The sequence below is a fragment of the Mustelus asterias genome, chromosome 11, assembly GCF_964213995.1.
Source record: "Mustelus asterias chromosome 11, sMusAst1.hap1.1, whole genome shotgun sequence".
Classification (NCBI taxonomy): Eukaryota; Metazoa; Chordata; class Chondrichthyes; order Carcharhiniformes; family Triakidae; genus Mustelus; species Mustelus asterias.
Genome location: NC_135811.1, coordinates 96,902,832 through 96,916,641, shown reverse-complemented (window position 1 = coordinate 96,916,641; position 13,810 = coordinate 96,902,832). Strand labels below are relative to the sequence as shown.

General features: G+C 45.5%; 1 protein-coding gene across 1 annotated transcript in view; it reads right to left on the bottom strand.

Moving 5' to 3' along the window:
- LOC144500280 (voltage-gated delayed rectifier potassium channel KCNH8-like) overlaps positions 1-13,810 on the bottom strand; it is a 203,428-nt gene that overhangs the window by 53,504 nt on the left and 136,114 nt on the right. The window contains exon 11 of the mRNA XM_078222956.1: positions 10,227-10,441. Within this exon, the coding sequence (XP_078079082.1) occupies positions 10,227-10,441 (215 nt within the window). The remainder of the gene's footprint in view (positions 1-10,226; positions 10,442-13,810) is intronic.

The window sequence follows — 13,810 nt, the reverse complement described above, 5'->3', positions numbered from 1 at the left end:
TGCTAAATTCTCCCTCAGTGTACCCAAACAGGCACCCGGAGTGTGGCGACTCGGAGAATTTCACAGTAACTTCATTGCAGTGTTAATGTAAGCCTACTTGTGACATTAATAAATAAACTTTAAAACTTTAAACACCTTAAAATTTTCCAACTCGCGATATTCAGGCGCTTTATGTATTCACTATTTCCGAGGATATCATTCCTGGAAAATGTGAGGGAGGTCTGGAATTCAATTTTGGTTAACAATTGCCTTCAGATTGGCAATCTGATATTAATCCATCACAAACACTATCGCCACGGTGTGGAGAGGACATTAAACAGCTCAGTCCTTTCTCTCACCAGCTGCTCTGAGGGAATTCAAACACGGACACACATTTATGATTCTACAGCACCGTGTGAAAACAGCTGCTTCTTAATCACCACGTTTTCTAACATGGAAAGTCATGACCAGAGGCAATTTTCCTCATTCTGTGTCTGATTAACATAATCTTCTCATGATCATAGACTGTCAGCGCTAACCTGCAGACACAGAGGAATGAATTATGACACAAGGTAATCCCACCAAAAGCAGTAGGTGTTATTCATACTGAGCACGGAACAATATCTCCACTTGATCCTCCAACCTGTCAACTCCCTTTCATCGCATCAAGCCGACCAACATCCTGAACGCCTGACAGTAATAAGCTTGTAGAGTCCAGCATGGTACGAGGAATTAGTAAAGAGCAGGCTGTGTTAATCCCCTGCTTAGACAGTCACAATGCTGCCCAAAGTACCACACTGGGCAATAAATGTGGACAAATAAACTTACGTTTGGTTCAGTTGCATTTCCATTATTGAAAAAAATATTTTAGTTGTTCAAATCATGCTGAAACACTTAGAATCCCTGTAGGGCAGAAGCAGGCCATTCGTCCCATCAGGTCCTCACGCACTCTCCAACAGAGCATCCCACCCAGACCCTATCCACGTAACCCCACGTATTTACCATGGATAATCCCCCTAACCTACACATCTTGGGACATTAAGGGGCAACTTAGCATGACCAATCAACCTAACCTGCACATCTTTGGACTGTGGGAGGAAACCGAAGCACCCGGAGGAAACCCACGTAGACACGGGGAGAATGTGCAAACTTCACACAGTCACCCAAGGCCAGAATCGAACCCAGGTCCTTGGCACTTTGATGCAGCAGTGCTAACCACTGTGCCACTGTGACGCCCATTTGCATTTGATGCACGTGGCAGGGTGCTGGCAACATCTCTAGTTTCCAGCAAGTCAGAAAGGAGATACTGGACTAGCGATGCCAGCTTGAATCTGCTTATGTGTTTCATGCTGAGTGCCTCTGGACTCAGATCAATGTGAAACTTATGGGGCTGCATTTCCACGATAGTGAGGCAAAACTCCACAACTTCCGAGTGTTCACGCATGTAAATCATACTTGATTAATACTAGCCTGGTGAGAACATGTAATATAAGGCAAGATGGTCCTTTCTGTGGGGAACTTATTTTATCGCATCATAAAGTGCAATAAAAACTTCAACAGATCAAGAAAGGACAGTTACTTCTCAGATGTGTTGAGTACTTCTATATATGGTAATGATTTCTCAAAAGTTGGTCATAATTAGTCGGAGAAAATGGCTCATTTTTGAATAACTGTGTTTGTTGTAATAGGACTAAAATGACAGACAAATAAAAGCAAAATACTGCAGATGCTGGAATCTGAAACAAAGACAGAAAATGCTGGAAAATCTCAGCAGGTCTGACAACATCTGTGGAGAGAGAATAGAGCCAATGTTTCGAATCTAGATGACCCTTCGTCAGAGCTAATAGAAGAATTGTTGGAGCCTGCATCCCTTAACACCTAAGAGGAAGAAAAAAAGTTTCTTGTTGATGCATCGGATGAGGTTAAGAATGAAGTGAAACCGGGGACCAGGACAGATCTGAGAAAGAGTGAGTCGGTGCTGCTGGAGAGAGATATCGAGGGTGTGCATCTGGTGACGCATGGCAGCTCTGACGAAGGGTCATCTAGATTCAAAACATTGGCTATATTCTCTCCCCACAGATCCTGTCAGACCTGCTGAGGTTTCCCAGCAAAATGGCGGACAAACCTGGGCAACTCATGCCACAGTGGGAGGTCTGAATAACTGGCATTACATAGAAACTATTGACAATGGTCAAAAATTTCCCATCCTACCTGCCGCAGGAATCGTAGCAGGCGGGACAGAAAATTCGGCAGACCATTGAGAGGTCCATTGAGATTTGGAGGCCACGAACTTACTGAGAACCATTGCATTGTTGGAAAATGACATGACTGAAAAGAAAATCGAGAACCTAGAATGTCAGGACAAAGTTGAACAGTCGCAAGAGAAAATAGAACCACACACAATGGAGTTTGAAGAGTCTCAGAAACAATGAACAGAAATAAAATTTTAAAATAGTGAGCTAGAAGGATAGCACAGAAGCATTAGGGCCTGCTAAGAGAAAAGCATTCAGTGCAGAGAACCAACGTAAATGAACAGATGATGAGTTTGTTAATGTTAAATTAGAACTTAGTCAGCTTCAAGTATCACCGTGTGGCAGCATGGTGGTTAGCACTGCTGCCTCACAGTGTCAGGGACCCGGGTTCGATTCCCGGCTTGGGTCACCGTCTGTATGGAGTTTGCACTCGCCCTCACACACTCACCCTCACACACTCGCCCTCACACACTCGCCCTCACACACTCGCCCTTACACACTCGCCCTCACACACTCACCCTCACACACTCGCCCTCACACACTCACCCTCGCGCACTCACCCTCGCGCACTCACCCTCACACACTCACCCTCGCACACTCACCCTCACACACTCACCCTCGCACACTCACCCTCGCACACTCACCCTCACGCACTCACCCTCACGCACTCACCCTCACGCACTCGCCCTCACGCACTCGCCCTCACGCACTCGCCCTCACACACTCACCCTCACGCACTCGCCCTCACGCACTCGCCCTCACGCACTCGCCCTCACACACTCACCCTCACACACTCACCCTCACACACTCACCCTCACACACTCACCCTCACACACTCACCCTCACACACACACTCACCCTCACACACTCACCCTCACACACTCGCCCTCACACACTCACCCTCACGCACGCAAACTCACACACATGCCCTCACACACTCGCCCTCACACACTCGCCCTCACACACTCGCCCTCACACACTCGCCCTCACACACTCGCCCTCACTCACACCCTCACACACTCACCCTCACACACTCACCCTCACACACTCACCCTCACACACTCACCCTCACACACTCACCCTCACACACTCACCCTCACACACTCACCCTCAGACACTCACCCTCACACACTCACCCTCACACACTCACCCTCACACACCAATGCATGCATTCACAATCTGATATCTACCATTTGGACAATTGAGTCTCTGCTCCTTCTGATAATAAAATGATGAATCTTAAACTATCTGAGCAATTGGGGTGTAATCTTTTGGATTGAGATTAGTAATTGCTTTAACATTCATGCAAATACAACTGGATTAGATTTAAAGATGCATTTTTGCAGCAGTGAAAGCTTTGAGATGAAGACATCACCCTCCCACCAGCTTCCTATCCTGCACACGTTCTTAACCGCTGACAGCATAACAAATGTTAAAGCACAATTTTCTGGAATGCTTTCCAGATCAGTATGCCCCCGAGATGACTCCTTCATAAAAATAGTGTCCCATGCGATATGTTCTGAATCTGATTTCTGCTGTTGACTTCGGTAAGTAGGCCACAGTGTGGCGCATTAATAAACAGCCGGTTCTCACAAGAGGTCCACTGAAGCATATGCTCTACTCGATGTCTCTTCATGTGATCAATATTCAAGTTAGGCTTTTATTTTCTGATTGTGGGCAAAATGGGCTGAAGGCTGTGGAAGACAGTTAACAATTCAGCCATTACTGTCATAGTTTAATTGTCCATCCTCAAGAACCTAGCCATATTGCTCACGAAAATAAAGTTTCATCATCAGAGATAGAGGAAATTTCTGTTCCAGTTTAATGTACCTACAACTCTGCTGTGCCAAGCAGTTTCCTTCTGCAAACTATATTTTAATATACCTCAGGTGATAATACCATGTGAAATAGCCGTCAGAAAACCTAACCCAATTTCTTACAGGGATGTACAAATCATCACTCACAACCATCAACAACAAAACATGAATATCAATTCGAACGATCATAACAGCGAAACATCGAAACTAGAAGCAGGAACAGGCATTTGACCCTCGAGCTTGCTCCGCCATTCATTTTGATCATGGCTGATCATCAAATTCAATATCCTGATCCCCCCCTTCCCCCCATATCCCGTGATCCCTTTAGCCCCAAGAGCTATATCGAATTTCTTCTTGAAATCACACAATGTTTTGGCCTCAAATGCTTTCTTTGGTCGTGAATTCCACAGATTCACCACTATCTGGGTGAAGAGATTTCTCCTCACCTCAGGTTTATCTCTTATCCTCAAACTATGACCCCGAGTTCTGGACTCCCCCACCATTGGGAAAGAATCTACCCTGTGCAACTCTGTGAGGATTATATAGGTTTCTATGAGATCCCTTCTCACGCTTCTAAACTCCAAGGATGGCGATGCACTATAGCAAATAGAAAAGGTTCACATTGAGTTCATCTTTTGAAGGTCGCATTGCAGGGGTAAAACAGAGGGAATTTGTCTACACAGCTAGTTCGCGATGTCCCTGCTTACTTCTGACACAATCTGCCAAGAAAAATGCTGGTGGATTGTCAGGAAAAACAATTAGGTGGTCAGACGAATTGTGTTTAATTTAGCAATGAAGCCTTCACATTTGGCCAGTGTACAGGCACAAACACAGCACTCTTTTGAATTCACTGATGTGATAGTTATTAGGCAATGTTGCTCACAGTCCGTCCAAGGTACTGGTGCATAGCTTTCACTGTTCAACATGCTGTCCAAGCCGGGACGCTTAGCCCCTCCTGTTTCCCTTCACTGAGCTTCTGATGCAGATGCGAGTCAATTCTCGAAAGTGCTTTGTTACCAGTCCCCTTAACTTATGGTTGTTAGTGGTTTTGAACTCTGATTGATCAGTGCAGAGTAAGTAGGAATGATAAATTGGAAAGACTTGCATTTATATAGCTCTTTCCTGACCACTTTGAAGTGCTTTACAGCCAATGCAATAGACAGTAAAGTTTATTTATCAGTGCCACAAGTTGGCTTACATTAACATTGCAATGAAGTTACTGTGAAAATCACCGAGTCGCCACACTCCAGCACCTGTTGGAGAGAGAATTCAGCCAATGCACCTAACCAGCACCTCTTTCGGACTGTGGGAGGAAACTGGAGCACCCCGAGGAAACCCACGCAGACACTGGGAGAACGTGCAAACACCACACAGACAGTGACCCAAGGCTGGGAATCGAACCCTGGACCCTGGTGCTGTGAGGCAGCAGTACTAACCTCTGTGCCCCATTGCTGTCCCTGCTTCAATCATAGAAAAACAAAACCTTTTTTTCATTTGCTGGTAATTAATAGGCGGCACGGTGGCACAGTGGTTAGCACTGCTGCCTCACAGCGCCGGGGACCCGGGTTCAATTTCAGCCTTGGGTCACTGTCTGTGTGGAGTTTACACATTCTCCCCGTGTCTGCGTGGATTTTCTTCGGATGCTCTGGTTTCCCCCCACCCTCCAAAGATGTGCAGGTTAGGTGCATTGCCCATGCTAAATTGCCCCTTAGTGTCCCAAGATATATAGGCTTATGGGATTAGTGGGGTAAGTATGTAGGGTTATGGGGATAAGATTTGGGTGGGATGCTCTTTCGGAGAGTTGGTGCAGACTTGATGAGTCGAATGGCCTGCTTCTGCTCTGTAGGAGTTCTATAATTCTAAATTGGCCATGGGGGGTTTTTGTCGGATCTGTGGATTAGCAGGGAAGGAGTTAAAAACACAAAATTAATTCCTATTTTTCACAGCAGAGTCAATGGCCATAAAGCAGACATTGCTGCAGATGTGTGGAGTTCTCTCGTGGCTTGTTAAGACTGGTGTGCATGAACATGAGGTCAGACAGTATTACTTACCTCTCCTCATTACTGATTGTGTTCCTCATCTTCAACACCAAACAGGAACAGCTGGAATTTGAATTTATCATACAATTGAAACTCAGATCTCCTGCCTCTTCCCACCCGGTCAGAAGAAAAAATGGCCACGAGGCAACATTGTTTCGACATTTGACAAAAGAAAACTTGCATAAAAATTGACATGGATTGCATGCAACTTAATGATTCTTCACACTGACTTCTAAGTTTAAAGTTTATTTATTAGTGTCACAAGTCAGCTTACATTAACACTACAATGAAGTTACTGTGAAAATCCCCTAGTCGCCATATTCCGGCGCCTGTTCGGGTACACAGAAAGAGAATTTAGCATGGCCAATGCACCTTAACCAGCACGTCTTTTGGACTGTAGGAGGAAACCGGAGCACCCGGAGGAAACCCACACAGGCACAGGGGGAACATGCAGACTCCGTACAGACAGTGACCCAAGCCGGGAATCGAAAGCGGGTCCCTGGCGCTGTGAGGCAGCAATGCTATCTAAAGTTTAGAGTTTATTTATTAGTCACAAGTAAGGCTTACATTAACACTGCAATGAAGTTACTGTGAAATTCACCTAGTCACCACACTTTGGCGCCTGTTCGGGTCAATGCACCCTAACCAGCACATCTTTCAGACTGTGGGAGGAAACTGGAGCCCCTGGAGGAAACCCATGCAGACACGGGGAGAAGGTGCAAACTCCACACAGACAGTGACCCAAGCCGGGAATCGAACCCGGGTCTCTGGCAGTGTGAGGCAGCAGTGCTAACCACTGTGCCACCGTGCCGCCCCACAATCTGATATAATGTAACCAATGATAACATTGGATCTATTATAATGTAACCAATGGTGACATGCTGTGAGGGTCAGCTGACCCTGTAGACAATGTAACCAATGGCAAATGATGTGGTGGTCAGCTGACCAGCTGACTCCGTATAAATAAGAAATAGATGGGCATTGTGGGGAGCTGGTTTAGCCGAGGGTATGGCCCTAAGTGCTGGAGCAATGAAGTTTCTTTATTAAATCATTTTCTTTGATTTACTTTCTGAAGCTAGTTCTACCCCCACTGTTGGATGAACACTAACCACTGTGCAGCCCACTGATTCTCCAGATCTAGGTAGGCACTCGATATGAACATGTTTACTGGTTTAATGTGTCATGTCAAATTAGGATGCCTTTCAACAAAGAAATATCTTTAATAAAATATCTAGTTGAGAGGACCCACATGGAAAGGGGAGTTTCAATGCGATAGTGTGGGAAGGATTACTTGCAAACTGGTAATGACTTTAATACAGCACTAGGTTGTGATGACGGTCCCCACTCATTCATTCATCTTTAGATTTCTTTCTCAATCTTGTTTTTATTTGTAGTTTTTTGGCATTAACATTGGCGAGACGGTTCACTCATTATTGGACAAAAATCTCAGATGAGCAAATAGGAACTAAGATGGCTTCTCTTGGGGCCCAACAGCTAATTTACTGAACTTGATGTGTGGTCGCATAATAACATAAGGCAAATACTGACTCCTCAGAGACTGGTGTCCCTCACTAGGTTCCCTAAAACTTATCTCCACTCCTAAGAGTGCTTCAGATACAAGTCAGAATCCAGAGTGTCAGTAGACAGGTGACACTCCCTGATTGGGCAGGCAATCATTACCTCAATCAGGGAGCTCGTACTCCAAGAGGCTCATCTCATGGGCCTCGTTGAGGTCATTACAGATACGGTTGAGAATGGCCATTTGGTCAGTCTTAGCTCACCTGTCCAGAATCACCTAATAGTTCCATCATCACATCCTTCTAATAGTTTTTAAAATTCATTTGTGGGACATGGGTGTCGCTGGCTAGGCCAGCATTTATTCCCATCCCTAGTTGTCCTTGAGAAGGTGATGGTGAGCCGCCTTCTTGAATCACCACAGTCCATGTGCTGTGGGTTGACCCACAATGCCATTAGGGAGGGAATTCCAGGATTTTGACCCAGTAACTGTGAAGGAGCGGCGATATATGTCCAAGTCAGGATGGTGAGTGGCTTGGAGATGAACTTGCAGGTGGTGGTGTTGCCATGTATTTGTTGCCCTTGTCCTTCTAGATGGAAGTGGTCATGGGATTGGAAGGTGTCTGTCTAAGGATCTTTGGTAAATTGCTACAGTGCAATGTTAACCTCCAGTTGCCGAGAGGGATATCCACTAACTCACATTGTCCACGAAAAAAATTCCAGATAACAGTCCAAAAATTATCTTTTACTTACGTCTAGATGTGGTAGTGTTCTAAATGTAACTATCTTTTCCTTCGATAACTATGATTCTCCACATGGAACGTTTGGGTTAGAATAGTTAGAGAAATTCCCAAGATCCAACCATCTATTATTTTCAGAATTGCTTCGATTCAAGCAACTTTTAACTAGAACAATTTGAAAAATGAATCTGGATATTGTAGCGCAGTCCATTTAAAGTTTTGAGTGAGATTCTCAAATGGGTGTGTTAATTCACATGGGGTGACATGTTCGGTGATGACACATCCTGATGAATAATTTTAATGACTCACTACTCTTCAGGTTTGTTTTTATGGTCATCAATGTAGGTTGGATTCCAATTAGTTTTCTTGGAAGAAAAGAACAGTTGCTATTAATAATTATATTCACTTATAGAAGCATACTGTACAGAGGTACATTAGCCAGGAGTTTATTCCATGGGCACAGCATAGAATTTCGACCTGAAATTGAAACCATGTCATGTTATATACAAGGATTTTGCCAATCTGATTATAATGTGTCCAAACTTAAAATGGAAAATGTGTGAAAATGGCTAAACAATCAGGAACAAGGAAACACCTAAATCCACACAATCATTTTTGGTTTTTTTTACCCATCATTCAGGCACGTGTTTAAGAACTTACAATCAAGGAAGATTTTCAAATTTTAACATAAAATTACATTTATATCATGCAATGTGTTAGATTACACAGGTGGCATGGTGGTGCAGTGGTTAGCACAGCTGCCTCACATCGCAAGGGACCCAGGTTCAATTCCCAGATTGGGTCACTATCTGTGCGGAGTCTGCACATTCTCCCCAAGTCGACGTGGGTTTCCTCCGGGTGCTCCAGTTTCCTCCCACAGTCTGAAAGACGTGCTGGTTAGGTGCATTGGCTATGCTAAAATTCTCCCTCAGTGTACCCGAACAGGTGCCGGAGTGTGGCGACTAGGGGATTTTCACAGTAACTTCATTGCAGTGTTAATGTAACCCTACTTGTGACACTAATAAATAATCTTAAAAATGGCTGGAATTTTACCATTTCACCCACCACAGGAATCGGAGTGGGCGAGAGGCGAACCATGGAAAGGTCCGTTGACATTGGGTGGGATTTTACGGTTTCAGAACAAACAAGGCTGTAAAATCCTGCCCAATGTCATACAAAGAAACAAGAAGGCAGAATAAGTCTCAGGGAGTTATGAAAAAACAGTCATAGAATCCCTACAGTGCAGAAGGAGGCCATTCAGCCCATCGTGTCTGCACTGACCACAATCCCACCCAGGCCCTATTCCCGTAACCCCACACATTTACCCTGCAAATCCCCCAAACACTAGGGGCAATTTAACATGGCCAATCCACCTAACCCACACATCTTTGGAGTGTGGGCAGGAAACTCGAGCACCCGGAGGAAACCCACGCAGATACGGGGAGGACATGCAAACTCCACACAGACACGAACCCAAGCCGGGAATCGAACCCGGGTCCCTGGAGTTGTGAGGCAGCAGTGCTAACCACTGTGCCACCATGCTGCCCAGTCAAAAGCCCATCCGTTAAAAACATAGCTATTTCCACCAAGAACAATTGGAAGCAACTTGAATGTGGCAGTTGGGGCTGGGGGCAGCTTTGTGGGTGCTGAGTAATATGGTTGGAGAGCTTAATGGGCAGTGGTAAATAGCCATGGAGACTTGGGAGCAGCGTAATCGTGCGCACAGCACACTCTACCCAAAACCTGGAGATCTTTGAAGCCAAATTACCTGGATCTCAGGCTAAAATTCCAGGGCATTTCTCCAACCATCGTGTCTGAGCCCTGGGACACAAAACAGCAGTTGTGCTTTAAAAAAGTCAAGTATTTTCAGGAATTTGCTCTTACCAATGCTTCACGTCCTTCTTCAAGGTTGAAGGTCAGGTCACGATGGATGTCAGCGAGGAATTTGCTTGAATATTCAGGATAAAGTTCCAAGACCTCACTCAGGCCTCTCAGACTGATGTACTGCAGATCACAATAAGTTAATGCTTTGACATCAGCATTTGTTTTAATCACCTGGCCCTTGGTTGAAAGGTCTGCACCAATCAAGTCCCCTTTACCTGGAATGGAAAACAGCGTAGAGCATCTTTCAGTATTTAAAACATTATTTAGTTTCAAACGCAAATGTTTTTGGTGGATGCGAATTGGGGAAAGTAGTCACTAGCAGAGGTTGTCCTGAGGTACGTGGGGACTGAAAATAAGAGTGAAGACGTAATTACACTTAGCACTGCTACCTCACAGCGCCAGGGATCTGGATTCAATTCTGGCCTTGGGTGACTGTCTGTGCAGAGTCTGCATGCTCTCCCCGTGTCTATATAGGTTTCCTCCGGGTGCCCAGGTTTCCTCCCATAGTCCAAAGATGAGCGAGTTAGGTTGATTAGCCATGATAAATTGCCCCTTAGTGCCAGGGGGATCAGCAGGGTAAATACGTGGAGTTATGGGGATAAGGTCTGGGATGGATTCATAGAAATCATAGAATCCCTACAGTGCAGAAGGAGGCCATTCGGCCCATCAAGTCTGCAATTGACGACAATCCCACCTCGGCCCTATCCCCATAATCCCACATATTTACACCGCTAATCCCTCTAAACGCTAAACCGACGCATCCTGGGACACGAAGGGGCAATTTAACATGGCCAACGTACCTAACCTGCACATCCTTGGACTGTGAGATGAAACCGGAGCACCGGAGGAGACCCGCGCAGACACGGGGAGAACGTGCAGACTCCGCACAAACAGTGACCCAAGCTGGGAATTGAACCCGGGTCCCTGGTTCTGTGAGGTAGCAGTGCTAACCACTGTGCCACCGTGCCGCCCTAATGTTGTCGATGCAGGCTCAATGGGCCGAATGGCCTCCTTCTGCACTGTAGGGATTCTATGATACATTCAGGACAGAGGAGGCAGTCGCACAAAGGTATTTTTGTTAGATTAGATACCCAGAGACTCTGGAGCTCTCAAAGCCCACCACAGCAGATGGTGAAATTTGATTTTTTTAAAAACTGGAATTCATAGAATCGTAGAAATCATAGAAACCCTACAGTGCAGAAAGAGGCCATTTGGCCCATCGAGTCTGCACTGACCACAATCCTACCTAGGCCCCAGCCCCATATCCCTACATATTTACCCGCTAATCCCTCTAACCTATGCATCTCAGGACTCTAAGGGGCAATTTTTAGCATGGCCAATCGACCTAACCCGCACATCTTTGGACTGTGGGAGGAAACCGGAGCACCCGGAGGAAACCCACAGAGACACGAGGAGAATGTGCAAACTCCACACAGACCGTGACCCAAGCCGGGAATTGAACCCAGGTCCCTGGAGCTGTGAAGCAGCAGTGCTAACCACTGTGCTACTGTGCCGCATGTGACTCCAGATCCACAGCAATGTGGTTGACACTTAAATGCCCTCTGAAGTAGCCTAGCAAGCTACTCAGTTCAAGGACAAACAGGGCAATAAAAGCGGACCCAACCAGTGATGCACACATCCCATAGATGAATTTAATAAAATTATAATTCGAAAAAGGAACGTGGGAAAAAGGTTGTGTGAGGCTTTAACTCTGGCAAGGGCCAAATGATTTGCTATGATGCTGTTGATTCTGTGTATCTAACTAACATGTCGGCGCTCATGTAGCATTGTGGATAGCATCCTACCTCTAAGGTAGAAGCTCCATCTTCAAGACCCACCCCAGGATTTGATGCGTCAAGGAAGTTGCATTCATAACATGGCCAAACAGATTTGAGTATCAATCTGCAAATCCTCCACCATATGCCAAGACCAGGAAAGATTCCTACTCCGCCATGTGATAGAAAGAACCATGGACCCCTGACCATCACTATCCATAGATCCATGCATGTAAAGGTACATTTTGCCAAAGCAACTTGGATTCGCTGAGTGAACTGTTACACACCACCACACCAATCACGGAATTGTTACAGTGCAGTCAGAGGCCATTTGTCCCATTGTATCTGTACTGACTCTCCAAATGAGCATTATGGCTTTGTGCCATTCGCCTGTACCCAAGCAGCATGTATTACAAAAGGGGGAGTGGTTGGCACAGTGGTTAGCACTGATGCCTCACAGTGCCAGGAACCCTGGCCTTGGTTGACTGTGCGGAGTTTGTACGTTTTCCCCATGTCCGTGTGGGTTTCCTCCAGGTGCTCTGGTTTCCTCCCGGTCTAAAGATGTGCAGATTAGGTGGATTGGCCATGCTATATGTGTGGGGTTACGGGGATAGGTGGAGTGATGATCCAAAACTTCCTCAGAGTGAAGAAAGTTCTTCTTTACAGAACATCCTTACATTGAATCAAAGCCACAAGTTATTGTGTGATGTACCTAACAATGGCCAGTTACAAAATTCTCCTTTCAAAGTCTGGGATCCTGTCTGTTTTGTGGGAAATTATGTAACAATTCCCCATTGACTCCATTGAGGTGGGAGGGGGTTGGAATCCAATCCCAAGACTAGGTAATAATGAACAGTTGACTGTATGATAATTATCTTCAGTTTTCTTACATTTGGCTTTTCCAGACCAGGATTTCTTCAGAGACTCTTTTGATTTAGTGCTGGATGTTTCACCAGTGTTTCTTCACAATGGGAGCCTGGTTCAAATCCAGCCTCAACTTGGGTGACTGTCAGTGTGGAGTTGGCACATTCTACTTGTGTCTGCATGGGTTTCCTCCGGGTGCTCGGGTTTCCTCCCACAGTCTAAAGACCTGCAGGTTAGATGGATTGGCCATGCTTAATTGCCCCTTAGTGTCCCAAGATGTGTAGGTTAGGGGGATTAGCGGGGTAAATATGTGGGGTTACAGGGATTGGGCAAGATATTCTACCGGAGAGTTGGTGTAGACTCGGTGGGCCAAATGGCCTCCTTTTGCACTGTAGGGTTTCTATGATGGGTTGAAAGGATCTTGCCCTGCTAGCTGTAAGGATCCCACTTTTAAATGAGTTTGAAGTTTTAAACTAGCTTGTAATGGATGTAATTTTATATCACCAACTGGCTGACAATTGCTATTCCAACATTTGCTGTTTCTACAGGTGAAAATGGAATGAAAATCCATTGGGGTCAGCGATGACAACAGTAAAATTCAAGATATATTTTCATGGTTCTAAACCTTACAAAATCATAATTTTAAGAAAGATACTTGAAGTTATTAATTTGCATTGGTGATTTGCTTTTATCACTCCAGTTCTCACTTTTGCAGATGTGAATCTGTTTAAGTTAGTCCAAAGAGATCAGTTTAACAGAGCGTTGCAGTCGTTTTCAACTGAAATTGATGCATTGATGTCGGTGGCACAGTGATTAGCACTGCTGCCTCACAGGTCCAGGGACCTGGGTTCGATTCCCAGCTTGGGTCACTGTCCGTGTGGAGTTTGCCTGTTCTCCTCGTGTCTGCGTGTGGGTTTCCTCCAGGTGCTCCGGTTTCCGCCCACT